Genomic DNA, 26,673 nt, shown 5'->3' on the forward strand with positions numbered 1-26,673 from the left:
CCTGCTGATTGATATCTACAGTGCCCTCCATAATGTTTCGGACAAAGACCCATTATTTCTGTATTTGCCCCTGTACTCCACAATTTAAGATTTGTAAAAGAAAAAAATCACATGTGGTTATAGTGCACATTGTCAGATTTTAATAAAGGGTATTTTTACACATTTTGGTTTCACCATGTAGAAATTACAGCAGTGTTTATATATAGTCCCCCCATTTCAGGGCTCCATAATGTTTGGGACACAGCAATGTCATGTAAATGAAAGTAGTCATGTTTAGTATTTTATAGCATATCCTTTGCATACAATGACTGCTTGAAGTCTGCGATTCATGGACATCACCAGTTGCTGGGTGTCTTCTCTGGTGATGCTCTGCCAGGCCTGCATTGCAGCCATCTTTAGCTTATGCTCGTTTTGGGGGCTAGTCCCCTTCAGTTTTCTCTTCAGCATATTAAAAGGCATGCTCAATTGGGTTCAGATCGGGTGATTATCTTGGCCACTCAAAAATTGACCATTTTTTTAGCTTTGAAAAACTCCATCGTTGCTTTTGCAGTATGTTTGGGATCATTGTCTTGCTGTAGAATGAACCACCAGCCAATGAGTTTTGAGGCATTTGTTTGAACTTGAGCAGATAGGATGTGTCTATACACTTCAGAATTCATTATGCTACTACCATCAGCAGTTGTATCATCAATGAAGATAAGTGAGCCAATTCCTTCAGCAGCCATACATGCCCAGGCCATAACACCCCCACCACCTTGTTTCACAGATGAGGTGGTATGCTTTGGATCTTGGGCAGTTCCTTCTCTCCTCCATACTTTGCTCATGCCATCACTCTGATATAAGTTAATCTTCGTCTCATCTGTCCGCAAGACCTTTTTTCAGAACTGTGGTTGCTCTTTTAAGGACTTTTGGCAAACTAACCTGACTATCCTATTTTTGCGGCTAACCAGTGGTTTGCATCTTGCAGTGTAGCCTCTGTTCATGAAGTCTTCTGCAGACAGTGGTCATTGACAAATCCACACCTGAAGAGTGTTTCTGATCTGTCGGACAGGTGTTTGGGGATTTTTCTTTATTATAGAGAGAATTCTTCTGTCATCAGTTGTTGAGGTCTTCATTAGTTCCAATGTCAGTATTCATTGGCTGTACATATCAGCAGTAAACCTAAATTTATAACGTGATGGCACTATTTAAGTTAGGTGATGTGTATTGTGCCCTGAAAGGTGCTGGAAGTGAATCTGACCTGAGATACAGTTAAGAACAAGGTGAAGGAGTATAGGCACTGAGCTTCAGTAAAATGAAAAGAACAGCGTTTCCTTGCATCTTGAGGGGCAAATTGTGCGTCAGACCCACAGTTAATAGCTACTGGCAGCAAATATCAATGCAGGTCAATGGCAGGAGTCTAACGCTGAGACCTGGATGCACGTTGCAAGCGGTTTGGAAACAATTGAGATTGGTCAGTGTCAAACGTCATAATTAAAATGTCAGACAGGCAACATTTGCTTGACACACTGTTCCCTTCACCATCCTTCCATTATTTCCCAAACAATCAGGATGATACCTAACTTCCACATGCTTCAACAAATCCTCACATATTTGGCAATGCTGCATAGTTCATAGCCACTTCTCAAAACTAGGACTTGCTGCCAGTTATTCAATTCTGACAGTCTTATCATCCAAACACAGTTAACTGGCACACTGTCCTCTTTCTTACACAACCAGGTGGTACATAACTGGAGCCAACAGGATCTAAGCAAGGGGAATCACAGGCACGTCTGGATCGCTGTGGACGAGATGGTGCTGAGCATTTTTAGAATATGGGTGCTATTCTCCTCATACTTTATCTTTCGGTTCATCTTCCTTTACCTCCGCACCCAATCTAATCTGATTTACAATCTGCAGATGGCTCAAGTATATACATCTTCATTCCCATCATATTCCCCAGCAGACCCTTAGTTTTCAGATAGCCAGGAACTATATCTGATCATCCAGCATAGAAACACCAAAAGCACAGCGATAACAAAGACACACTGCAACTTGATGTAATGCTCCCACCCACTAGCTCAGAAAATGAAGCTGCATAAATCTTAGATGACAGCTTTGGGACAGGACCTGCAAATGGTGATAAACCAGGCAGGAGTTCATTGCAGCCATGGTGGAGCCAAGGAGAGTGTTGGTGCCTCCTTCTCTCCTTCCTTTGCAATTGCCTGTCTACCAGACTGACCTTAAGTTGGTGGAACTCTCTGCACATCGTCCCAGGAGCACCATGATACTCCAACTTCTGCACTAGTGCTAAGGTGCTGTAAGTTTTCTCTACACCTCCCAACACATAACAATTGTTGCAGGTGTTAGTTAATGGAGTACTGTAATTTCAGTGCGGCTTTCCAATTTAGTTCCCTAGCTCTCTGGCACATTTTGCATGTGGAAGTTTAAACATAGAAACAAGAGGGCTTGAATCACTATAACAATTGGCCCAACTTGCCCATGACAACCAAGATGCCGTATCTAATGTCCCATCTGCCAGCATTGGCCCATATCCCTCTAAAACTTTAATCCGCGTACCCGTCCAAATGTCTTTTAAATGTTATATACTACCTGCCTCAACTACCTCCTCTGGCAGTTTGTTCCATATACCCACCACCCTTTGAGTGAAAACATTGCCCCTTAGGTTCCTATTAAAGTTTTTACCTCTCACCTTAAACCTATGACCTCTTCTTCCTGATTCCCCTACTCTGTGTAAATGGCTGCACTCACCCTATCTATTCCCCCCATGATCCTGTACATCTCTATAAGATCACCCCTCATCCTCCTGTACTCCAAGGAATATAATCTGGCCTGCCCAACCTCGCCTTGTAGCTCACCCTCTTAAATCTTGGCTACATCCTCGTAAATTTTCTCTGCACTCTTTCCAGCTTAACAACATCCGTCCTATAGCATAATAACCTAAACCGAACACTACTCCAAATGTAGCCTCATTAACATTGTATACAACTGTAACATAACTTTCCAATTACTATACATAATACCTTAACTGATGTACCAAAACCCTTCTTGACCACCCTATTTGCCAGTGAAGCCACTTTCAAAGAACCATAAACCATGCACCTGCGCTCCTAGATCCATCTGCTCTACAACACTCCCCAGAGCCCTGTGAAGGTCCTGCTCTGGTTTGAATGTCCAAGATACAACACCTCACATTTAGAAGGGTCTCGACCCGAAATGTCACCCATTCCTTCTCTCCAGAGATGCTGTCTGACCTGCTGAGTTACTCCAGCATTTTGTGTCTACCTCACACTTATATGCTTATAGGTGCACCGAGTCCGTAAGCGCTGTAAGGCAGCAACTCTACCTCTGCCGTGTACAGGTGTGAGCATTGATAGCATTGCACAATCTCCCAAAGTGCAGACGCTCATCAAATCTTTTCTTTGAAAAAAACACCCTGCCATCTGCCAAGAGCAACTCGTTGTAGCCTGGAAGGAGCTCCATGGCTCATTGCATTAAAAAAAAAGCCTGTCCTGGTCCTCTAGTTTCCTGGGACCGCTCTCATCCCTTTTCCTTAAATATAGATTGGAGAATTAGGTAACTGATAATGAAAATTTTAGAAGTATTATTTCTGTTACTTCATAATGAATCTTAATATATCAGTAAAATTTGGAAGTCTTCTGAAAAAGGAAGAATGTTGCAAGTGTGAGATACTTTGTATGGGGTATTTACTACTATATTTTAGACTTTCTTAAAAAATCCTTATTTTTGTCCCTTCGTGATCCTTCAACATTTTAATGGTAATAATGTTCAATTTGTCCATCTCCATATTGCTAATTGCTATTTCATATCGACCAAAATGGCGGCGCTGCCCTAGCAGCTGCGGCTCACCTGCGGTCCATTTGTCTTTGTGTTTTTGTTGTTTTTTTTTGTCTTAATTGTAGTTGTGATGTGGTGTTTTTGTGTTTGTGTACTATGTGTGTATGTGGGGGGGAGGGGGGGAACTGTAACATTGTAAATATGTGTCCCTTCCGAACGGAGACCCGACCTTTGTTTTCTGGGTGGTGTCTCCGTTCCTGCTGCGGCCTACCATCGGCCCAACTCCTGGAGCTGTCGGCCTCCAGGGCTCTGGTTCGCAGAGCCCGCGGATCGGACTTACCATCACCGGAGCCGGCCGTCTTCGGAGGCTGCGGGGGCGGCTGCGACTCGCCTTAGGCTCGGGCCGCGTGGATGCCGACATCGGGAGCTCCGGCAGCGGCAGCGGGTTCGCCCGCCCCGGATCGCGGGGCTTGGGTCGAGGACATTTCACCGTCCGGCGCGGCCTAAGATATGCCGCGGGATATTTCTCTGCTGGGCGGGGGCTTCAATGTCGGGAGCCACGACCGCCCCGACGTGCAGCAACAGCAGCAGCAGCAGCGTGTTCGCCCGCCCCGGATCGGACTTATCATCGGCGGAGCCGGCCGTCTTCGGAGGCTGCAGGAGCGGCTGCGACTCGCCTTGGGCTTGGCCCGCTGCGGACCGTCCGGTGCGGCCTGCAACCACAACAACCTGACTGCGGGCGAGGACAGCAGGAGAAGGGAAAGACATTGTGGCCTTCCATCACAGTGAGGAGAGGACTGGAGGAGACTCACTGTGATGGATGTTTCTTTAATGGATGTTTCTTTTTTGTGTGTTTTTGGGGTTGGGTAATTTGAATGCCTATTTAATGCTTTTATTGTTGGACTGTGTTCTTGGGGGTTTTGGGGTTGTGTAATTTGAATGCCTATTTAATGCTTTTATTGTTGGACTGTGTTTTGGGGGTTTTTTGGGGTTGTGTAATTTTAATGCTTATTTAATGCTTTTATTGTTGGACTGTGGGTGACTGAATTTCGTCCAATATTGGATGACAAATAAAGCTATCTTGAATCTTGAATCTCTTGAACAGACAAATACTGGCATCTTTCGTTTACTTACTTTTCCTGGGGACAACAGCATTATTCTACCAATTATAACTTAGCTCTTTGTACTGCAGGTTTTATAGTTTTCACCATGTGAAAGTGGAGGACAATGGACCAAACAATATGATGGTGGCTAATTCTGAGTTTAATAACATTGAAAGTATATCCTACAAAAGTTGGTTGATGTGATAGGGTTGGGAAGAGGCCCTATTTAATGCTGCTTTAAGGCGACCTCAGCAAGATAATTGCCTTTTCATGTTAAATTAATTACTTTGTATAAATGTATTTTCTAATTTTAGGAAAAAATTGCAAAGCTTGGAAGTCAATGAAATCAAAGATGCATTGGGCCAGAACATCAACAAGGTCAGTGAGGTAGCTACTTCTCATTATAGTATCCTGCGTAACTGGATGCTGCAAAACAATTCACTCCTGACACTCACTGACCTCAGCATTTTCAAGCCAACCTGGTAATCTTTCTCACACCTTCTCATGAGTTTGTACAGCAAAGGTTTGTAGGTTTTAACAATTATTAGAACTAGCGTGCACGGATAATCATGATCGGCATGGGCTGATAGGGCCTGTTTCCAAGCTGCATCATACAATAAATCAATCAAAAAAGTGCCGTTGCATTCCACGTGCCACCAACACAAACCCTTAAAGACCATTACTTTGACGGATTGAGTATGTTTATTTATTCATTTATGAGAGTTTTTGAGCAGCTAACAAAAGTGATTGATGAGGGTATCGAGGATGTTGTCTACCTGGATTTTAGTAAGGCTTTTGATAAAGTCCCCCTTGGTAGGTTGAACCAAAAGATTAAGGTGCATGGAATTCACAATGACTTGGGCGTGTGGATTCAGAACTGGCTTACTCATAGCAAACGGAGAGTTGTGGTGGAAAGGCATTATTCTGGCTGGAGATTTGTGACCAGTGGAGTTCTGCACAGATCCGTGCTGGGACCACTGTTGTTTGTGATATGTGTAAATGATTTGGACGTAAATATAAATGGGTTATTTTTATTTTATTTTAAATTATTTTAAATTTTCAGATGACACCAAGATTGCTGGAGTTGTGGACAGTGAGGAAGGCTGTCAAATTATATATCAGGATATAGATCAACTTCAGAAATGTGCGGAGAAATGGCAGATGAAGTTTAATCCAAGCAAGTCTCCTATAGACAATAGACAATAGACAATAGGTGCAGGAGTAGGCCATTCAGCCCTTCGAGCCAGCACCGCCATTCAATGCGATCATGGCTGATCACTCTCAATCAGTACCCCGTTCCTGCCTTCTCCCCATACCCCTTAACTCCGCTATCCTTAAGAGCTCTATCCAGCTCTCTCTTGAAAGCATCCAACGAACTGGCCTCCACTGCCTTCTGAGGCAGAGAATTCCACACCTTCACCACCCTCTGACTGAAAAAGTTCTTCCTCATCTCCGTTCTAAATGGCCTACCCCTTATTCTTAAACTGTGGCCCCTTGTTCTGGACTCCCCCAACATTGGGAACATGTTATCTGCCTCTAATGTGTCCAATCCCCTAATTATCTTATATGTTTCAATAAGATCCCCCCTCATCCTTCTAAATTCCAGTGTATACAAGCCCAATCGCTCCAGCCTTTCAACATACGACAGTCCCGCCATTCCGGGAATTAACCTAGTGAACCTACGCTGCACGCCCTCCATAGCAAGAATATCCTTCCTCAAATTTGGAGACCAAAACTGCACACAGTACTCCAGGTGCGGTCTCACCAGGGCCCGGTACAACTGTAGAAGGACCTCTTTGCTCCTATACTCAACTCCTCTTGTTACGAAGGCCAACATTCCATTGGCTTTCTTCACTGCCTGCTGTACCTGCATGCTTCCTTTCATTGACTGATGCACTAGGACACCCAGATCTCGTTGAACTCCCCCTCCTCCTAACTTGACACCATTCAGATAATAATCTGCCTTTCTATTCTTGCTTCCAAAGTGAATAACCTCACACTTATCTACATTAAACTGCATCTGCCATGTATCCGCCCACTCACACAACCTGTCCAAGTCACCCTGCAGCCTTATTGCATCTTCCTCACAATTCACACTACCCCCCAACTTAGTATCATCTGCAAATTTGCTAATGGTACTTTTAATCCCTTCGTCTAAGTCATTAATGTATATCGTAAATAGCTGGGGTCCCAGCACCGAACCTTGCGGTACCCCACTGGTCACTGCCTGCCATTCCGAAAGGGACCCATTTATCCCCACTCTTTGCTTTCTGTCTGTCAACCAATTTTCTATCCATGTCAGTACCCTACCCCCAATACCATGTGCCCTAATTTTGCCCACTAATCTCCGATGTGGGACCTTGTCGAGGGCTTTCTGAAAGTCGAGGTACACCACATCCACTGACTCTCCCTTGTCAATTTTCCTAGTTACATCCTCAAAAAATTCCAGTAGATTTGTCAAGCATGATTTCCCCTTCGTAAATCCATGCTGACTCGGAATGATCCCGTTACTGCTATCCAAATGCTCAGCAATTTCGTCTTTTATAATTGACTCCAGCATCTTCCCCACCACTGATGTCAGACTAACTGGTCTATAATTACCCGTTTTCTCTCTCCCTCTCTTAAAAAGTGGGATAACATTTGCTATCCTCCAATCCACAGGAACTGATCCTGAATCTATAGAACATTGAAAAATGATCTCCAATGCTTCCACTATTTCTAGAGCCACCTCCTTAAGTACTCTGGGATGCAGACCATCAGGCCCTGGGGATTTATCAGCCTTCAGTCCCATCAGTCTACCCAAAACCATTTCCTGCCTAATGTGGATTTCCTCCATCACCTTAGGTTCTCCGGCCCCTAGAACATTTGGGAGATTGTGTGTATCTTCCTCATTGAAGACAGATCCAAAGTAACGGTTTAACTCGTCTGCCATTTCTTTGTTCCCCATAATAAATTCCCCTGCTTCTGTCTTCAAGGGACCCACATTTGCCTTGCCTACGGTGGAAATGTCAAGATTAGAGGCCATAGCTATGAAGTGAATGGTGCAAAGTTTAAAGGAGATGTACGGGGCAAGGATATTTACACAGAGGGTGGTGGATGGCTGGCTGGTGCTGCCAGGGGAGGTGGTGGAGGTAGATACAATAGTTTTGTTTAAGAGGCTTTTAGATAGGTATATTGATTTGCAGGGAATGGAGGGATATGGATCATGTGTAGACAGATGGCATTATGTTTAGCTCAGGTATTGTGGGTCGAAGGGCCTATTCCTATGCTGTACTTTTCTATGTTCTATGAGCTGTACATGCTTAATGGCACTGCTTAATGTCATGTTCATCCCTGATTACACCAAAGCCGAGAAAACAATTTGTCAGCCTGGAGTTTAGACAGGATAAGGATGATAGATTTCCTTCTCTTAAGGACATTAGTGAACTCGATGTTTTTTTAAACAGCAATTCGGTCATTTTTTTAATTGAATTTAAATTCCCCAATTACCATTATGGAATATGAACAATCAAGTCTTAACCAGTGATTCAGAATTCTGAGTGCCAGTCCAGTAATTTGACCATGACACTACTTTTATATAAGTAATTAGGTTAATATATTTATTTTCAGTCATTTACTCTAAATAAAGTGGAAAGTTAAACTCGTACAGGAAGGGAATAAGATGGCATTCATATTTTCTACATAAATGAGGCATCTTATTTCAATCTTGTAAATGGGACAAAGATTTATTGTTACCATCTAATCTAACTTAAAATGAGCTAAAATAAGATAAGGTGTAAAATTTAATATGCTAGCAGTTTGGCCTGCTGGAAAATATTATATTGAACAACCAAGGTACTTTTGAATAGATCTTAACCCAGGCTGATATTATGTATATGCCAGTATTTTATATATTTCAAACATCAATTTGAAATAAAAGTGCTTCTGAGATGGGGAATGGGTGCATATGTTGGATAATTCCCTACACCTAGACACTGAAATCAGTTAGTTGGGGAAAGTTATTCCATGAGAGAAGTTGATACTCTGAAGTTATTATTAAATATTATTTTTTATTATTATTGAAGATATTATTAAAGCCTGAAATTGTCTGAGAATATGGTTATCTGAAAAACAAACCCGTCAATAATCTAGTCACAGGAAGTGCAGTGTCATGCTCCAGGCACTCTTTGCACAATTTATTGATAATCCCATTATTTAGTAATCAATAAGACCCATAATCATAATAGAGTATGATGTTCTTCTAAAGCTTCAGTTCTATTTAGTCCTGAACATGTCATCCACACTGCACCTAACTTTGAATTTATAATTGAAGCATAAAAATTGATGGCAGGTCCAGGGACAGAGAAGGTGGGTGACCACGAGGAAGGGAAATGGAGTGCAGGGGACCCCTCTGTCCATCCTCCTTCAAAGCAGCTATACCCTTTTGGCTCCTGTCGGGGACAGGAGGGATGATATATCAAAGCTGAGCAGCAGTACCAGGCAGGGCAGTGGCACCAAGCCGCCTCCGAGGCTCAGCAGGGAAGGGCGACATCAGGCAGAGCCATAGTGGTAGGTGACTCTTTTGTTAGGAGTGTAGACAGGAGATTCTGAGGCAGCAGTCGAGACTTCAGGATGAAATATTGCATCCCTGTTTCCAGGGTCCAGGGTGTCTCAGAGTGGCAGCATGACATTCACAAAAGGGAGGGTGAGCAGCTGGACGTCGTTGTGCATGTTGGCACAAATGACATAGGTAGGAAAAGGAATGAGGTGCAGGAAAATGAGTATAGGGAGTTAGGTAACAAAGCAGGACCTCCAGGGTAGTGATCTCTGGATTGCTTCCAGAGCCACATGCTAGTGAGGGTAGGAACAAGAAGGTATCGGAGGCAAATACATGGTTGAAGAGTTGGTACCGGTGGCAAGGATTCAGATTTCCAGACCATTGGGATCTCTTCTAAAGCAGGGGTGACCTGTACAAGAGGGATGGGTTGCACCTTAACTGGGGGGGAACTAATATTCTGCCAGGCAGGATAGCTGGTGCCACACGGGGGGGGGGGGGTTTAAACTAGATTGTTGGGAGGGGGGTGGAATGTCTGGAAATTGGGATGTTTTTAAAAGAGTGCTGACAAGAGTCCAGATCATGCACGTTTCTGTTAGAGTGAAGGGGAAGGCATAAGGAAGCTTGGATGATAAGAGAAATTGGTGCTCTGGTCAAGAATAAGAAGGAGGCATGGGGCAGGTATAGGAAGCTTGGATCATGCCTATCCCTGGAGGAGTGTCGGGAACTGAGGAGCACGCTAAAAAAGGAACAGGAGTTCAAAAAGGAGAAGGAGATGGTTCTGGCAGATAATAGTAAGAATAATCCCAAGAGATTTTATAAACACATTAAAGGAAAAAGGATAACCAGAGCAAGAATGAAGCCTCTCGGGAATCAAAGCGGTCAACACTGGAGCCACAGGAGATGGGCAAAGTCCTCAATTAGTATTTCTCCTCTATTTTTAGCATGGAGAAAGACATGAGGACCAGGGAACTTGGGGCAGTCAATGGAAGTGTCTTGAGGGCAGTCAGTATTACATCGAAGAGGTGCTGAAGGTTCTAACGTGTACGAAGGTAAACAAATCTCCGTGGCCTGATCAGATATATTCGAGGACACTGTGGGAAACTAGAGAGGGAAATGCAGGTGCCCGGCTGAGATTTAAGAGTCATCATTAAATACTTATGAGGTGCCGGAAGGCTGGAGGGTGGCAAATGTTGTGCTTTCTATTTAAGAATGGCTGCAGGGAAAAGCCAGGGAAATACAGGCCAGTGAGCCTAACATCAATGGTTGGAAGGTTACTAGAGAGTATTCTGAAGGATAAGATATAAGATATAAATATATATATATATGTATAAAGATATATAAAAAGATATGGACAAGGGCTGATTAGGGATGGTCAGCATGCTTTTATATGTGGGAGTTTGCGTCTCGCGATTTTTTTGAAGATGTGACCAAATAGGTTGATGACAGCAGAGCTGTAGACGTTGATTATATGAATTTCAGCAAAGCATTTGACAAGGTTCGCATGGTAGGCTGCTCTGGAAGGTTAAATTGTATGGGATCCAAAGAGAGATAGCTGAATGGATAGAAAATTGGCTTCATGGAAGGAAACACAGGGTGACAGTGGAAGATTGTATTTTTGGATTGGAGGCCTGTAACTGTTACTTATTAATGATTTGGATGCGGATGTACAAGACATGATTAGCAAGTTTGCAGATGACACTAAAGTGGGTGGTATTGTTGATAGTGAAGATGATAGTGTTGATAGTGAAGATGATTGTAAAAATTTGCAGCAGGATCTTGATCGGTTGGGCAGGTGGATTTTAATACAGAGAAGTGAGAGGTGTTGCGTTTTGGGAAGTCTAACCAGGGCAGGACCTACACAATGAATGGCAGGGTTCTGAGGAGTGCTGTGGAGCAGAGAGATCTAGGAGTGCAGGTGCTTTGTTCCTTGAAAGTGGCATCACAGGTAGATAAGGTGATCAGGAAGGCTTTCGGCACATTGACCTTCATCAATCAGAGTTTTGAGAGTAAAAATTGGGAGGTTCTTTTACAGTTGTACAAGACATTGGTGAGTCCACATTTAGAGGATTGTGTTCAGTTTTGGTCACCCTGTTATAGGAAAGATGTTTTCAAGCTGGAAAGCGTGTAGAGAAGATTTATGAAGATGCTGCCATGGCTTGTGTTATAGGAAGAGGTTGAGCAAGTTAGGAGTTTATTCCTTGGAGCGCAGGAAGATGAGGGGTGATCGTATAGTGGTGTATATGATCATGAGAGAAATAGATAGAATAAATGCTAAGGTTTTTACCCAGAGCAGGGGAATCAAGAACCAGAGGACATATGTTTAAGGTGAGGGGGGAAAGATTTAATAGGGACCCAAGGGGTAACCTTTTCACACAGATGGTTGTGGGTGTATGGAATGAGTTGCTGGAGGAGGTAGTTGAAGGAGGTACTATCACAACATTTAAGAAACATTTGGACAAGTACATGGATGGGATAGGTTTAGAGGCAAAAAGGCCAAACACAGGTTGGTGGGACTAGTGTAGATGGGGCACTGATTCCTTGTGGGCAAGTTGGGCGAATGGGCCGGTTTCTATGCTGCATGACTCTGTGACTCTATCCGTCTAATGTATTGAGATGATGGTAGCTGCTCTAATCCTATACTGATAAAGTATGCTTAATTTTATAAATTTTAGCAATGTTTTTTCTCATTTCACTATGGTGATAATCATCCCTTGCTCACCGACATGAGTCCATCCAGATTTAATGTGGCAATAGGAGAAAGTGCTGCAGTATGATTTTTAGCAATGATATTCAAATGATGCTCATAAACAAATATCCATTTCCAAACAGGAAATGCAGAAGGAGGGAATAGAAGAGGATGAAGAGAACAGGGGATCCAAGATCAGCGATTCAGCTGAGAAAGCAGCAGTGAGTATTTAATGTGCTCAAAATGTGATTCATTCGTAAGTTTTAAATTGATTTGTGCACGGAATACTGAAAATAATCTCGGAGCTATGTTGTGACAAATAATAGTATTGGAAAAATAGATTTGATCTGACAGAAACTCCTGAGCATTTTGCCCGCGGCTGCAGCCGAGTTTAGATAGAGTCTAACTCTGTCAGACCTCCAGCCTCTCATTTTCACTGGTGCGAATTCTGCATCAACAAGCTCTTCACACAACCTTTCTACAGTGTTAGCCCTGGAAGAGGCAGGGCTGGATAAGTGATGACATAATTGAAGCTACAGTAAACTCTTGTTTTAAGGGATCCCTTTATAACGGATTTCAGTTGAAGCGGATGGAGCTGCCGACACCACCCCGGCTCGCACTGCTACCCCAGCTCCGGCTTCAGGCGCCAACTCTAACTCACAAGGTGTACCAGTAAGCCCTCCTTCACCCATTGCACAGTCCGGTTGACGTGGCTGTTTTTGCAGCTCACGTTGTAGCCACTGCCACCAACAGGACGCACTTGTCATGGAGAATTTTCTTTTCATATCAATTATCTTTTATGAAATCTGGATTTTTGAATGGCGCAAGTGTTCAGGTGTAGAGAAGGTATGCCAAGATGCTTTGGTTCACTCTTTGCCTCTACAAATACCCACTCCCCTTTCTAGGTGAGGCAGCGATTTGTACTTTTCCAATTTAGTGCTGCATATTTGAGGCTCCCAACGTAGTCGCTTTTTTGGTGGGGAGACTAAATAGAGTCTAGCTCACCAATAATAATTCTATAAATGTGATCCAAAGGTCCAGTCACCTGTCTGATTCCCATTCCAAGCTCTTCCATTCTTCCGGTGAAGCTGGGTGGTGACGTGGCAGTATAGCTGCTGCCTTACAGTGCCAGAGACCCGTGTTATATCCTGACTACAGGTGCTGTCTGTACATGGTTTGTATGTTCTCCCTGTGATGTGCATGGGTAATCTCTGGGATCTCCGGTCTCCTCCCACATTCCAAAGACGTACAGGCTTGTAGGTTGATTGGCTACGGTAAAATTGCAGATTGTCCCTGGTGTGTATAGGATAGTGTTAGTATGTGGGGATTGCTGGTTAGTGTGGATTTGGTGGCTCGGAGGGCTTGTTTCCACTCTGTATCTAAACTAGGCTCTATGTAAACCCTAGATGTTGTACCTTATCCTCCTGTAAGGCACATGGTGCGAAAGGTGATTCACAAAAGCTTCATAACCATGCATATGAAACACCCCAGAGTAGTAAGACAATAGACAATAGACAATAGGTGCAGGAGGAGGCCATTCGGCCCTTCGAGCCAGCACCGCCATTCAATGTGATCATGGCTGATCATTCAATGTGGCCCTTCGAGCCAGCACCGCCATTCAATGTGATCATGGCTGATCATTCTCAATCAGAAGTACCTTCTTCAGTAGCTCAACTCTTTCATGTGTTCTCCCATCAGGAAGCTGCCGCCCTTATTGCACTGCGGGATGGAAATCCAAGGGAATTTTTTAAGCAGCGAGAAAGAGCCATGACAACAAGTTTTGAGACTGCACAATTTTCAGGTCAAAGACCAGGTAGGAAAAAATCTCTATTGTTCTCATTGCCACGACATCAACCTCTTGACTTTCCTCGTCTTCTAATTCACATGAAATTCCTTCCACTGAAATGGCAGAGTTAATAGTTTTGTCCATCATCAAATCCATTTGAATGTCAGTTAAAATAAAATAGTTGCTCACATTACTATCTGTTTGGATGCTTGTTGAAATGATTGCAGCGAGACGATCACCATCAAGATTTGAGGTAAACAACATAATGTAAAGCCAAATGCTACTGGTAAAATTTTAATCTAATATAATTAATGTTTTTAACATGATACCTTGAGCAGATGTCAATGTTTCACTTGGGCTGTAACAGAACAATCATGACATCTAATTGACGGTGGTATCGAGAGATATCAGAGGCTTATGAAATAACCACAGCATGAAATGGAATTAATCATGTTGAATAATCTGGTCGGGAGTTCTGCAGAGTGGTGTGAATGATGTCAGATAGAAGTTAGAAATGGTGATTGAATCAAATAATGCAGCTGAAAAAGGAGGGAGGGCACCTCACAGCGAAAGGACACAAAGGGGGAAGCATGTTCGGTTGTCTCAAATTAAGTAACTAGACAAGTGGTGAAGATGTATTCAGCTGGACCAGCTAATGTAATTGAGTCTGGGATCACTCATCCCAGAGTCCAGATGTAATGGTTAGTTTAATTGGTTGAAGTTGAGCCACTTAGGGATAAGTTGAATTACAGCTCGGGGAAAAGGTTTTACTGATACAGTAAACCCTTGTGATAACGGAAGACGGGGAGAGACAGTGTCCGTTACTGCCGATTGTTCAGTACAGCCAGGTGTAGGGGGTAAATACTCATGTTCAACCTAAGGCCAGATGGGAAGAGATACAGAGTTGGTGAGAAAGGGGGGGGGGGTGTTGTGTCAAAGTTTCAATCTTTCAAGGTGAATTTGGATTCTGGCAATGTAAGAAAAGATGTCCGTAGATCAATTCCGATACTTGACAAGCAAAATTAGCCTTTTACAGTCATTAGTCCAGGCTGTACAGAAGGAATCATCCTCAACTGCCCCAATGATTCTGACTGTACGTGTTACTGTCTCATTTCAACTATTGCGCAGTCCTTGCATGCCCCCAAGAGTTTCATGTTCCTGCCTTTCTTGTCACTTAGAAAGCAGTTTCATGTTCCTGGCATACACATACTGGAAAACCAATTCATTTGTCTTTTCCTGCCAGCCACAGAAAGCAAGTTCCGCCTTCCTATCTTTGTTTACAATTCAGCCATTTCAGCTTACAACCCAGCAGAATAGATTTTGATTTCTCTAACTTCAAGTAACCCTTGCACCCCCTCCCACTCCGTCCCTCCCCCACCCCAGGCGTCGTACTAATTTCACTGTCATCCTATTGAATTTCATTGTCTGTGTAAGTCGTTATCACCTAGCCCACAACTAACAAGGGCCATTGCGGGCTCCACCATTCCTTGAGCATCGTTACTTTTTTGCATATCTTTCATTAATTTGTCCTCTATCTCTATCATCATCTATATCTCTCTGTGTCACCATCGATATCTCTCGTTTCCCTTTCTCCTGACTCTCAGTCTGAAGAAGGGTCTCGACCCGAAACGTCACCTATTCCTTTTCTCCGGAGATGCTGCCTGACCTCCTGAATTACTTCAGCTTTTTGTGTCTATTTCCTATTTTTGTTGTTTGCTTCAATGTCGTCTTCTCTGTGTGCCAAAAAAGCAGTTCCATCTTTTGTCTTCTGTTGTGCAATAGAAGGTAAGGTCCATCCCACTGACTTTCTGAAATCCTATCTCTCCTGAGTGCTACAAAGGTAAACTCTTGTGTGCCTCAAAGGCAAATCCAGTACTTAGCTAGTGTCTTACCTTCTAATATCAACTTTCACTTGATTGTCATCCTTGCGTGCTGTTTGTGTCAAAGTTTCAATCTTTCAAGGTGAATTTGGATTCTGCCAATGTTGGAAAAGATGTTCGTATATCAATTCCGATACTTGACAAGCAAAATTAGCCTTTTACAGTCATTAGTCCAGGCTGTACAGAATGAATTACTCTGCATTTTTGCAAGGGGCATAAAGTTGATTCATCATTTTAATCAATCCTTTAATTAAAGGCAAAACCCGTTTAAAATAAAAAGAATGAGGCATTTTAGTCCTTGGTTAATTATTGTCCCTAACAAGAAAAATCTCTTTGGCAATGTTTGTGGAAAAGTCTGATGACTACTCTCAGGAAATTAAATCCTCCATTGCATGTAAACATGTTCAAATAAAGGTTGTGAAATAATCTGCTAGGTTATTTGTAAAGAGCATTTTAAAATTTAATCACAACTCATCTAAAAAAGTCATTTTATCTTCTACAAGTTTTGTTCTTGAGTGCGTGCATGAGTATTTTTGACTACCACATACACCTCTATTAAAACATTCGTATTGTTAATTTTCTGATTATTTTAAGATTAATTAGTTTCACAAGTTCCCAGTGGTCACATTATCAAACTTCTAGATCATTTATTCTGCCTAACTGACCAAGCAATGTATATATTTTAAAAAATACCAAGTTATGTTTCATAGTTTTTCCTTTTAAGTTTGAGATTTGGCAGTTATTCTATATTGATTTTTGCTTTCAACCCTTTCCACAGTCCACCAGACCCAATTTGAGCCGACCAGATTGGAAGACATAACATCCTTCAGTGCTCCTGATCCAAGCATTGTTGCAGCACCAATATATAAGGAGAATGAAAAAGCTGTAGAGGAAGAGCTTCCAAATTTAATTCTGGACGCAGGTATGGATCTCATCAATAAAGCGAACTGAATGTTTAAACATCGAAGTATTATCATAGGCTTTGTTTGATGCATTCACATCAGGCAGAATTCAAAGTCCAAAAATTGATTTAAAAAAAAAGAGACTGGTGTTTTTCGCTTCACTTAATAATGGGCATTTCTCTTTTTGCTATAGTATAACTGTCAAACATCTGTAAATCTATTTATATTTCTTTGTAGCTGAAGAAGACTCGTAAAACAAGTGAAAAGAGTCATAGAACTATACAACACAGAAACAAGCCGGTCAGCCCAATTCATCCATATCAACCAAGCAAACTAGTCCTACTTGCCTGTGCCCAGCGCATGTCTGTCCATATATTTCTTACCCGTACACCAGTCAAAGTGTTCTATAAATAATGTAATTGTTCTCACCTCCTCCACTTCCTCTGACAACTCGTTCCATATGTGCTTCTTCCTCTGTATGAAAATGTACCTCCTCTTATCTTTAACCTATGCCCTCTAGTTTTTGACTTTCCTACCTTGGGAAAAAGACTGCTATTCACCTTATCTACGCCTATCGTGATTGGAGATGCCTCTATTAAGTCGCCCCTCAACCTCCTACTCTGCAGTGAGAAAAGGTGACCCAGCTTATCCTGCAGCTTCTTGTAGGATAAGAAGGATACTTGTAGGATACTTTTTGTCTCAAACTTTCCAGACCAGAAAACATTATCACACATCTTTGTTACACTCTTTCCAATTCACCTACTCCCTTCTTATAGCAGTACAACCAGAACTATACACAGTCCTCCAAATATAGCCTCGCCAACATCTATGACATAATGATACAACTCCAGCACTCAATATCCCAACCGATGAGCGAAAGCAGGCAAAACACCTTCTTTACCACCCTGTTCACCTTTGTCGCCACTTTCAGGGAACAATGTACTTACACCCTTTTAGGCTTCTGTTCTAAAACATTCTGCATGGTTCTACCATTTACCACCCTGCAACATCTCTGAATTAATCTTCACCTGCCATTCCTTGGCCCACTGGCAGAGTTGTTCAAGACACACATTGTAATCGTAGAAATCCTTCTTCAGCCTTCTAACCATGCCACCTACATTCATATGCAAATGGTTGATGTAAATAATGAACAACAGTGAACCCAGCATCGATCCTTGTGGTGCTCCATTATAACAGGGCTCCAGATTAAAAAAACACCCCTCTACCACCACCACCATCTGACTCCGACAAGCTAATTTTGTTTCCAAGTGGCTAGCTCACACTGGATGCCATGTGATCCAAACCTTCCAGACCACCCTACAAGTCAGCAACTAGTCTAAGGACTTGCTAAAATACATGTATTCCATATCTACTGCACTGCCCTCATTAATCTTTAATCACCATTTAATCACCATTTTCAAAATTAAAATTGATGAGACACAAAGCAATGCCGATTATCTCTAATTAGTCCTTGCCTTTCCAAAAGCATGTAGATCCTGCCCATCAGAAACTCCTCCAATAATCTACCAAACAGTGATGGAAGGCTCACTAGTCTCTAGTTCCCAGGCTTTTTCTCGCAGCTATTTAACAAAGGCTTTATTTAATAAAGACATAAATTAGCCACACTGCAGTTTTCTGGCACCTCACCTGTGGCTATCAATGATGCAAATATCTGTAAACCAGCGAAGTTCTAAAGATTGTTCTGCGGCTGTACATTTTAGCTCATGACCAGTTTATAAGTATTTTGTTCTTTGTGAAGCATTCCGTAGTGATAGACTTTGATGAAAACTTCAGAAGAAATCCAAGTGGAAAATAATCCACAAGTCAAGTGTGTTTTTTCACATGTTCTGAAGTGGAACAATTACAATCTTACTTGCAGCAGCACAACAGATATGTAAACATAGTACTCCGTAAATACCATAATGTCCCGACCTGAAACGTCACCTATCCATTTTCTCCAGAGATGTTGTCTGACTCACTAAGTTACTCCAGCATTTTGTGTCTGTCTTTTACAAACAATAATATTGGCTGTTGTGGCAGTAGGCAAATTGTAGTGGGTCCAGGTTCTTGTTGCGGTAGGAGTTGCCATAACCAACCTCTCAAAGTACTTCATCACCATGGACATAGGTTTAAGGCGAGAGGAGAAAGATTTAATAGGGACCTGAGGGGCAACTTTCTCACACAAAGGGTGATGGGTATATAGATCGAGCTGCCAGAGGAGGTAATTGTGATAGGTACATTTAAAAGACATTTGGACAGGTACATGGAAAGGATAGGTTTAGAAGGATATAGGCCAAATGCAGGCATGTGAGACTAGTTTAGATGGGGTTTCTTGGTCAGCATGGGCAAGGTGGGCTGAAGAGCCTGTTTGCATGCTGTATGACCCTCGTCCATATCCACTTCAGCACTATCTGGCATGTGCTCCATCCCGCTTCCTAAAGCCAAAAACAATCTCCTTCATTTTGCTGACATTGACGGAGAGGTATTTGTCTTGACACCATGTCTCCTTCCAGTACTCAGTCTCGTCATTGTTTGAGATCTGGCCAACTACGATGGTGTCATCTGCAAATTTGTAAATGGAGTTAGAGCAGAATTTTGCTGCACAGTTGTTAGTGTGTAAGGAGTATAGTAAAGGACTGAGAATGCAGCCTCCTCGCAGGGCACCTGTGTTGAGGATTATCGTGGTGGATGTTTGTTGCCTATCCTTACTGATTGCCATGCTTATGGGCCAGAATCCTGTTGCAGTGGGGAATACTGAGTCTTGGATCCAGGAGTTTGATTGCAATTATAATGTTGAAGGAAGAGATATAATCATTAAACGTAGGTGTCCTTGCTAGCTTGTTGTTCCAGAGATGTATGTAGGGCCATAGAAATGGTATCTGGTTTGGGTTTGTTTCGGCAATACATGAATTTTGGCTGCCTGGGAGGTAGTTGATGTGAGCCATGACCAGTCTCTCGAAGCACTTTACAATGATGGATGTCAGAACCATTAGATGGTAGTTATTTAAACACACAACCTTGTTTTTCTTTGGCACTGGAATGGCCGTAGTCTTCTTAAAGCAGGTGGAAACCTCAGATTGGAGTAGGAAGAGGTTAAAGATATCTACAAGTAATCCTGCCAGCTGGTATTTAGAGGCATTTAGATGGATAGGGTCCGACTGCAGGCTAATGGGATTTAGTGCAAATGGGCAATAAGGTCAGTGTAGATGTGGTGCACTGTGGTGTGAATAAACAAAACTAGAGGGAACACGAGGAGAATGTATACACAAGTAGATGTGATCAGGAATGCTTTGCATACAAAAGTGCTATAAATAAATTCAGTTGTAAATTTCAAAAGGGAATAGAATCAAAATAAAACAGGTAAAATTTTCAGGGCTCTGTTAAAAGGTTAGGAATGAGACCAAACCTATAATTATTTTGATACAGTGCATTTCTATGGCCAGAGAGTGGCACACAATTTATTATAGCAGTAAGTAGATAAGTAGATGGACGGCAAGTACTCAAAGGGTCAATAGCACCATAGGGAAAACAAGTAACTTGAGACATGCCTACATTTAATTTAATGACTCTATCAATTGTGTTCTATCTAGACAAGACTACACCTACCTTTCCAGAAAAGCCACTGATTCGATGTGAAGAGCCATTACCAGAACAGAATGTGCCAAGTTATACTGAAGAACCTGGCCTGATAGATATTGACACCCCAATCCCCATATGGCCTGAGGTACCCAGCTTCGTACACACTGAAGAGTCAGTGCACATTGACCAGCGAGGTTTCACAAGTACTGAGGGACAAAGCCTGGTAGACATTGGGAAGCCACAAACGAATGACAATTTTCCACAAGTGAATGAGAACTTACTGGACTTTATGGAGCCCAATGGAATAGACCAGCTGCCATCTGAATCCCACAGTGTTATCGCAGAGAAGCCATTGATCTACACCAATAATGACAACATGGAACTGATTTTAAATATGAAAAGGCCACCACTGGATGAGACACCTGCAGACATTGATGCAAATAGCCAACTGCTTGTAAACCTCCAGGAATCAGCAGGGCAATATGCGGAATTAGAGCCTACTGAAGTAGGGCAACAACAACAGCAGCCACAGAACAGTGAAGGAAATGCGGAAGACAACTTGCTGTGTTTTGATAATAATGAAGGATTGCCAGCACCACCTCCAGACTGCCTTGATTCACAGCAGTGGGAAAATATTCCAAGCCTGATAGAGCTTGAAAGCTCACACCAGATGAGTGGAGACTTTTGCTTTGGAATGCAGGAATTGCCCAAGCCCCAGGATGTAGAGGTAAGATAACATAAAAAGGATACTTGCAAGTTGCCCATTATTATGCTTGAAAGCAGGAAGCATTTTTAATTTGGTTTCAGTTACAGCAAGGGTATGGAGTTCAACTGTTTGATATGATATTAATCAAAATGTACCATCATGTCAGAGTTAGCTTTAGAAATGATGTAGTCGGACAGTTAACAACGATGCAGGACATATTACATTCAGTAATTTTATGCATAAACTGAGCCTTGAGCAAACATTCTTCTTGACTTTAAATTTTTGGATTGGTAAGGGAAATATTTGAAATGAATGAAGTGTGAGCCAATTGTGTACGCTGTACAATGTAGCACTTCACTGACAATCACTCAGATTACAGGTTTAGCTGGTGTTGGAAATAGTAAAATACAATACAATATGCCGTTCTAAAGATGAGATGAAATGAAATGTTGAGGCAGAGTCAATTTTGACACTGAAAATACCAAACCTAATATAGGAGTGCCCAAAAAACATTTGATATATTTACAATGCAAACATTCCAAGAGATTATTGAGGCATAAATAAATAAAAGAGTGAGTTGCAATTAATTTTCTTTCCTGCCTTAATTTTTTACCTGATACAACCTATTGAGATTTGTATATACAGTTTGTTAATTTGTTTGATAGTCTAAATCAGGCTAAAGAAGGGGCCCAACCCAAAACATCATCTATCCATTTCCCTCCACAGATGCTGCCTGACTCAGAATTCCTCCAGCACTTTGTTTTTTTGTCAATTTGTTTGATGCCTTGACTTTCTGAACCCTTGTGTAATCTCTTGTTGAATCTATATCCTCAAGGGGACCATGTTAACAGTTGAGGATTTTGATAGAGTAACTAAGCAATATATGTCCCCACTGTCTCCAACCAGAGGATATAAAATTAATTGCAAAAGCGATGGAGGTAAGTTTTCAATGATTTGCTAAAATCTAAATTGACCTGCTTAAAAGACTGTTAGTCGCAGGTTCAATAGTAATTTTTAAAGTGAATTTCATATGGATTTATGGATTCATATTGGCAGTAGTGGTTCAGCATAGAGTTGCTGCCTCACTACTCGAGAGACCTGGGTTCGATCCTGACTATGGGTGCAGTCTGTATGGAGTTTGTATGTTCTCCCTGTGACCATGTGGGTTTTCTCAGGTGCTCCGAGTTCATTCCACATTCCAAAGACGTGCAGATTTGGAGGTTAATTGGCTTCTGTAAATTGCCCCTAGTGTGTAGGATAACATAGAGCTAGTGCATCTGTGATTATTGTTTGGCGAGACTCCATGCTGTATCTATAAGACCATAATAAAGCACTGGGGAATAATTAGAACATCACAAATTGGAACACGATGCATTGGCACATTATTAACACTTTTTCAAAGAGCCATTTCTGGCATAATGAAGCTCCAACCGCCTCCTGTGATTCTATTCAGAAGGAACAGTACCCATTGATTTCAAGTCAGAGTAGCATGGAAGGCGATGGAAGACAGGTGCTCTACACTGAGTCACAGATGGAGAAAGGAAGGGTGCAGCTGGGCTAAATTCCCATATTTGTCTCATTTTTAAATCAAACCTAATTGATCTCTTTTTTTTTCAGGGAGGTATTTTTCTAAGCAATAGATCATCATAGAGAGTAAAATGTAAATGAAAACCCTAATTGTCAAATCTTTGCTTCCAAGTCAAATAATTCTGTGAAGCACTTGCTATCTTTTGTCTGAATAATTTTAGATACAGTTCAGTATATCTTGCTGCATCCTATAATTTTCATTAACTGTTATGATTTATATTCTACAGGCTGTTGAAGATTTTTTTAGTCCACCGCAGGATGACTATATTAAATTCCAATCACATGTAGAAGAAACTGGCAGTAAAATACCAGGTGAGAAGCTGACTTTTCCCTGTCATGCTAACGCTTCACAGTTTTGAACTTCCCAAAGGCACTTTGTACTTAACATGTATTCTCTCCCATCTCAATCATTCCTTTCTTTCAAGTGCAGGGGAAACAGACCAGGACATCTGAGTATTCTCAGGTTCCTCCTTCTATGTTAAATGACCAGGAGTAAGGATGACTTTGGAGAACAAAGATGACACTACAAACCAGATCCATAAGTCATCCCCCCCCTCCTCCCTCACTTTCTTGACCACCCCTATCCACCTGTGATGCCACTTTCAAGAAACTATGCATCTGCGCTCCTAAATCCCTCTGCTCCACAACACTCCCAGAGTCCTACTATTTACTGTGTAGATCCTGTCCATGTTAGACATCCCACAATGCAACACCTTACATTTCTCTGTTTTAATTAAATTAAAAATTCCTCAGCCCAACCGATCAAGATCGTACTGTAATCTTAGACAACCATCTTCACTGTCTACAATACCACACACTTTAGTGTCATCTGCATACTTGCTAATCATGCCTTGTACATTCTCATCCAAATCATTGATATAGATGACAGACAGCAATAGGCCCAACACCGAACCCCAAGGTACACCACTAGTCACAGGCTTCCAGTCAAATACAATTCTTATACTATGCAGGAGCGCATATAAGATGCCAATTGGGATGTACACTGTTGTGAATTTTACATTCATCGCATCAGATCCCTGTCCATTTAATCACAAGCATTTTATGTCTAACCACCTTCTGCATGACATCCTTTATGAGAAGGATGCCCCATGCTGGTTGTGCTCACGGAAGCCTCTGCGCCCATACATTGAGAGTCTGGATGCAGTGAGCAATGCAGCACTAGCTGTCCCAGAAGGACTCCAGCCATACTTTGAGACCTGGTCACCACACCCTCCAGGCAACAACCTCCGCAGGAAGGCCTGGGTTCAACTGAACAGGCTATGAACTGGTGCTGGTCGCTTCGCAGCCAACATAAAAAGATGGGGCATTGCAGACACTGACCTCTGTCCTTGTGGTCAAGTACAGACCAACAAACATGTCTTAAGGGAATGTGCTGTGACAGGACCTCCCTGCCCACTATCCCTACTTGATAACCACCAATTGCCACTTTTGATTGTTGTAGTTGACATACGAATAAGGCATTTTATGGATTTATCCAGTGTATCCACCCTGTATAATAGTGCTCTTACATTTTGCTAGCTATGATAATTTCTATAATTTCTACAGAGCTGCATTCTTAAAACCTTTTCTGACAAAATTGATTCCCAAGTTAACTTTAGCTCTAATTTTAAAATTATGCCTTCCTTCTGGATTTGCCTGCTGAAATTATTATTCTCTGCCCAACCTGTGCATTTGATCAATACAGTCATTTTCTCTGAACCACCTCGTCACCGTTTTGCACATTCCAAAGTTTTTAATAGTCTTAAGTCCAAGAAATAGTAACTCCTTTGAAACTGTCCCGTTGTTTATATAGTTTTTTTAACCCAGCATACCAAGGGAATGAGGTGTCCTCAGTAACAGGTAACAAACACAAGGGTGCAACACAAGGGTTGGGGGGGTTTTGAATTTGGGGTTACAATGCATTTGCTAAAATTATGTTGTTTTCAATTAATTACAAACAATATTGTCAGAGTGCAATATAGTCTCAGAGTGCAACTAAATTAGAAACAGTAATAATTTTAGCACACCCAATTTCAAAATCAGTTAAATTACTAAAATTAAATACAATCAACACTTTCATTCCATGGATTGACCATCTTCAAGCAATTGGGATCAGTCAGTAGTATATATATATATATATTGATAGCCAGCAGTTAAGTTCTTAAAGCCAAAATGAAAGAATAATTTCTGCACAGAAACATTCATCGAGATTCGATGTAAAACATACTTTTTCCAAGTAGGTTTCTGGATTGGTTTGCGTTGGTTAAACTTTCAAAATTCAATGTCTAAGCATATTTTATGATTAGTAGAAATAAATACTCATTGCACTCACATTGCGATACATGCTCTATCCAGACAAAATAAACAGGTTTTGCAGAAGGGATTGTAATTTGATCACCCTACAAACTTCCATCTTCATAACCTCATCAGATAATGGTGTCAATGACATCAAGAATGGTTGTGCAGAATTTTCTTTATCAATACATCAGGAAATATTGAGACTCTGATGTGATAAAGATCTAAGAGAGGAATGTGGGATTTTGTTTATTTATTGATTATAAAACCGACATTCAGCTGCCTACAGAGATGGTTACTGATTAGTTGTGCATACGTCTAAGCTTCTACCCAGGCACTAGGGGACAATATTGGATGAGCAATAGGATATCTTTTTATGCTTTTGTGTGGTGACAAGGCAGAATTTATTGCCACTCCCTAATAGCACTTGAGCGCATGGTGAAAAGCCACCTTCTTAAACCATTGCAGTCTTAACAGGGTAAGGTTTCCCCACAGTGCAGTTCAGGGGAAAAAAATCAACATTACATTTCTTGATCAATAAGGTGATTATGATCATTATCATTGAGGATCTGTTTAAAATTTGTGTATTTGTCGAAAACAACCCAGAAATAGTTGTTCTGGTATTTTACTCTTGGGAAGAGTCCATTTTGAATTGTAGATAACTGAAATAAACATTGCCACCTACTTGAATTCCCAGCCAAAACCCCAAACCAGATGGTGAGAATGAAAATTATGGAATTAATTTTGCAAGCATGCTCAGAAATGTGTGGAGTTTCTCCAAATTACTGTTGTCTTTATCTATCTGCTCTCCATTTGTTGTATAATAACGGCTGCCCTCTCTCTGTTCCTGGATAGAAAATTGCTCTCTTTCCTACCACATTGTTTTACAGCTGCCCTCCCATTGCCCTTTCTTTCTCCTCTCACACACATTAAGCCTGCTCACTTTCCAGGAGCATCCAACCATTCTCGAGTCTGTGCGTCATAATCCACAACCCGGTGAATATGCCTTGCTATAGAATATTATAACCAAGCTATTTGCATACTTGCCGTGTAACCATGGGGACATCTTACTGTTTCTCCCTTCTTGTTTTCAGAAATTGATATTACTTATTGCGACAATGATACTGACACAGACCCGGATCATTCCCCCGCAGACTGAGTTTGTTGTGTGATGCCCTCCAGTATGACAAATATGCTTCGTAAATGAAAATGACAAAAACTGCTAAGTTTTCATTTTAGTCTGTGTTTACTATTTTTAATTGTAATAATTTGAATGTATTATTTTCTAAATTAACCTTATTGTATATTAATTCCACTCACAGCTGCTAGGTATAGTCTGCTGAAGCTGATATTATGTGACTAGCAGTGTTAACTATCACCAATTGCTTTTCAAGTACCATTTTCAAAAGCACAAATTTTGTGAAATGCTAATTGCTGTTGTATGAAAATAAACAGTTTCTGAAAATCCAGCTTTTCAAACCAGGCCTCATCTGTACATACATACCATACAATCTGGCCTTGTCGTTCCTTGCTTGCTCTATTTCATCCCCTCTTGGAAATTGTACTACTTGCATTTTGTTTGCTCATAACTTGTGATGTCCAACCTGTGTTTTCACTTGACCTGATTTCTAGATAAACACTTGTAGCATACCAAAGTAACAAATAGACAACTATCTTCAGAGTGCTTTAATGTTAGCTCTATCAATGCCTTAGCATCTTATTTCCAAGCTATGGCAGAATAGAGTAAATTTAAAAAAACTAACTCCAGTGGGAGGAAGGCTGGAGAGCAAGAAAAACGAGCATGTTTTTTTAAT

The 26,673-nt window shown here is 41.6% G+C and overlaps 1 protein-coding gene across 4 annotated transcripts in view; it reads left to right on the top strand.

Annotated features, from left to right (window-relative positions):
- The window catches only part of LOC144600165 (drebrin-like), a 134,277-nt gene extending 107,953 nt beyond the window's left edge, over window positions 1–26,324 (top strand). Inside the window, exons 8-15 of one of the 4 annotated variants that reach the window (XM_078411640.1) lie at window positions 5,216–5,288; window positions 10,380–10,487; window positions 12,268–12,345; window positions 13,823–13,937; window positions 16,569–16,712; window positions 20,283–20,998; window positions 22,792–22,876; window positions 25,954–26,324. In XM_078411640.1, coding sequence (XP_078267766.1) covers window positions 5,216–5,288; window positions 10,380–10,487; window positions 12,268–12,345; window positions 13,823–13,937; window positions 16,569–16,712; window positions 20,283–20,998; window positions 22,792–22,876; window positions 25,954–26,018 — 1,384 coding nt within the window. In that variant the 3' untranslated portion in view covers window positions 26,019–26,324. The remainder of the gene's footprint in view (window positions 1–5,215; window positions 5,289–10,379; window positions 10,488–12,267; window positions 12,346–13,822; window positions 13,938–16,568; window positions 16,713–20,282; window positions 20,999–22,791; window positions 22,877–25,953) is intronic. The other 3 variants (XM_078411641.1, XM_078411643.1, XM_078411644.1) reach the window with 3 other exon arrangements.
- The last annotated feature ends 349 nt before the right edge of the window (window positions 26,325–26,673 follow it).

This window comes from Rhinoraja longicauda, chromosome 14 (genome assembly GCF_053455715.1).
Source record: "Rhinoraja longicauda isolate Sanriku21f chromosome 14, sRhiLon1.1, whole genome shotgun sequence".
Lineage (NCBI taxonomy): Eukaryota > Metazoa > Chordata > Chondrichthyes > Rajiformes > Arhynchobatidae > Rhinoraja > Rhinoraja longicauda.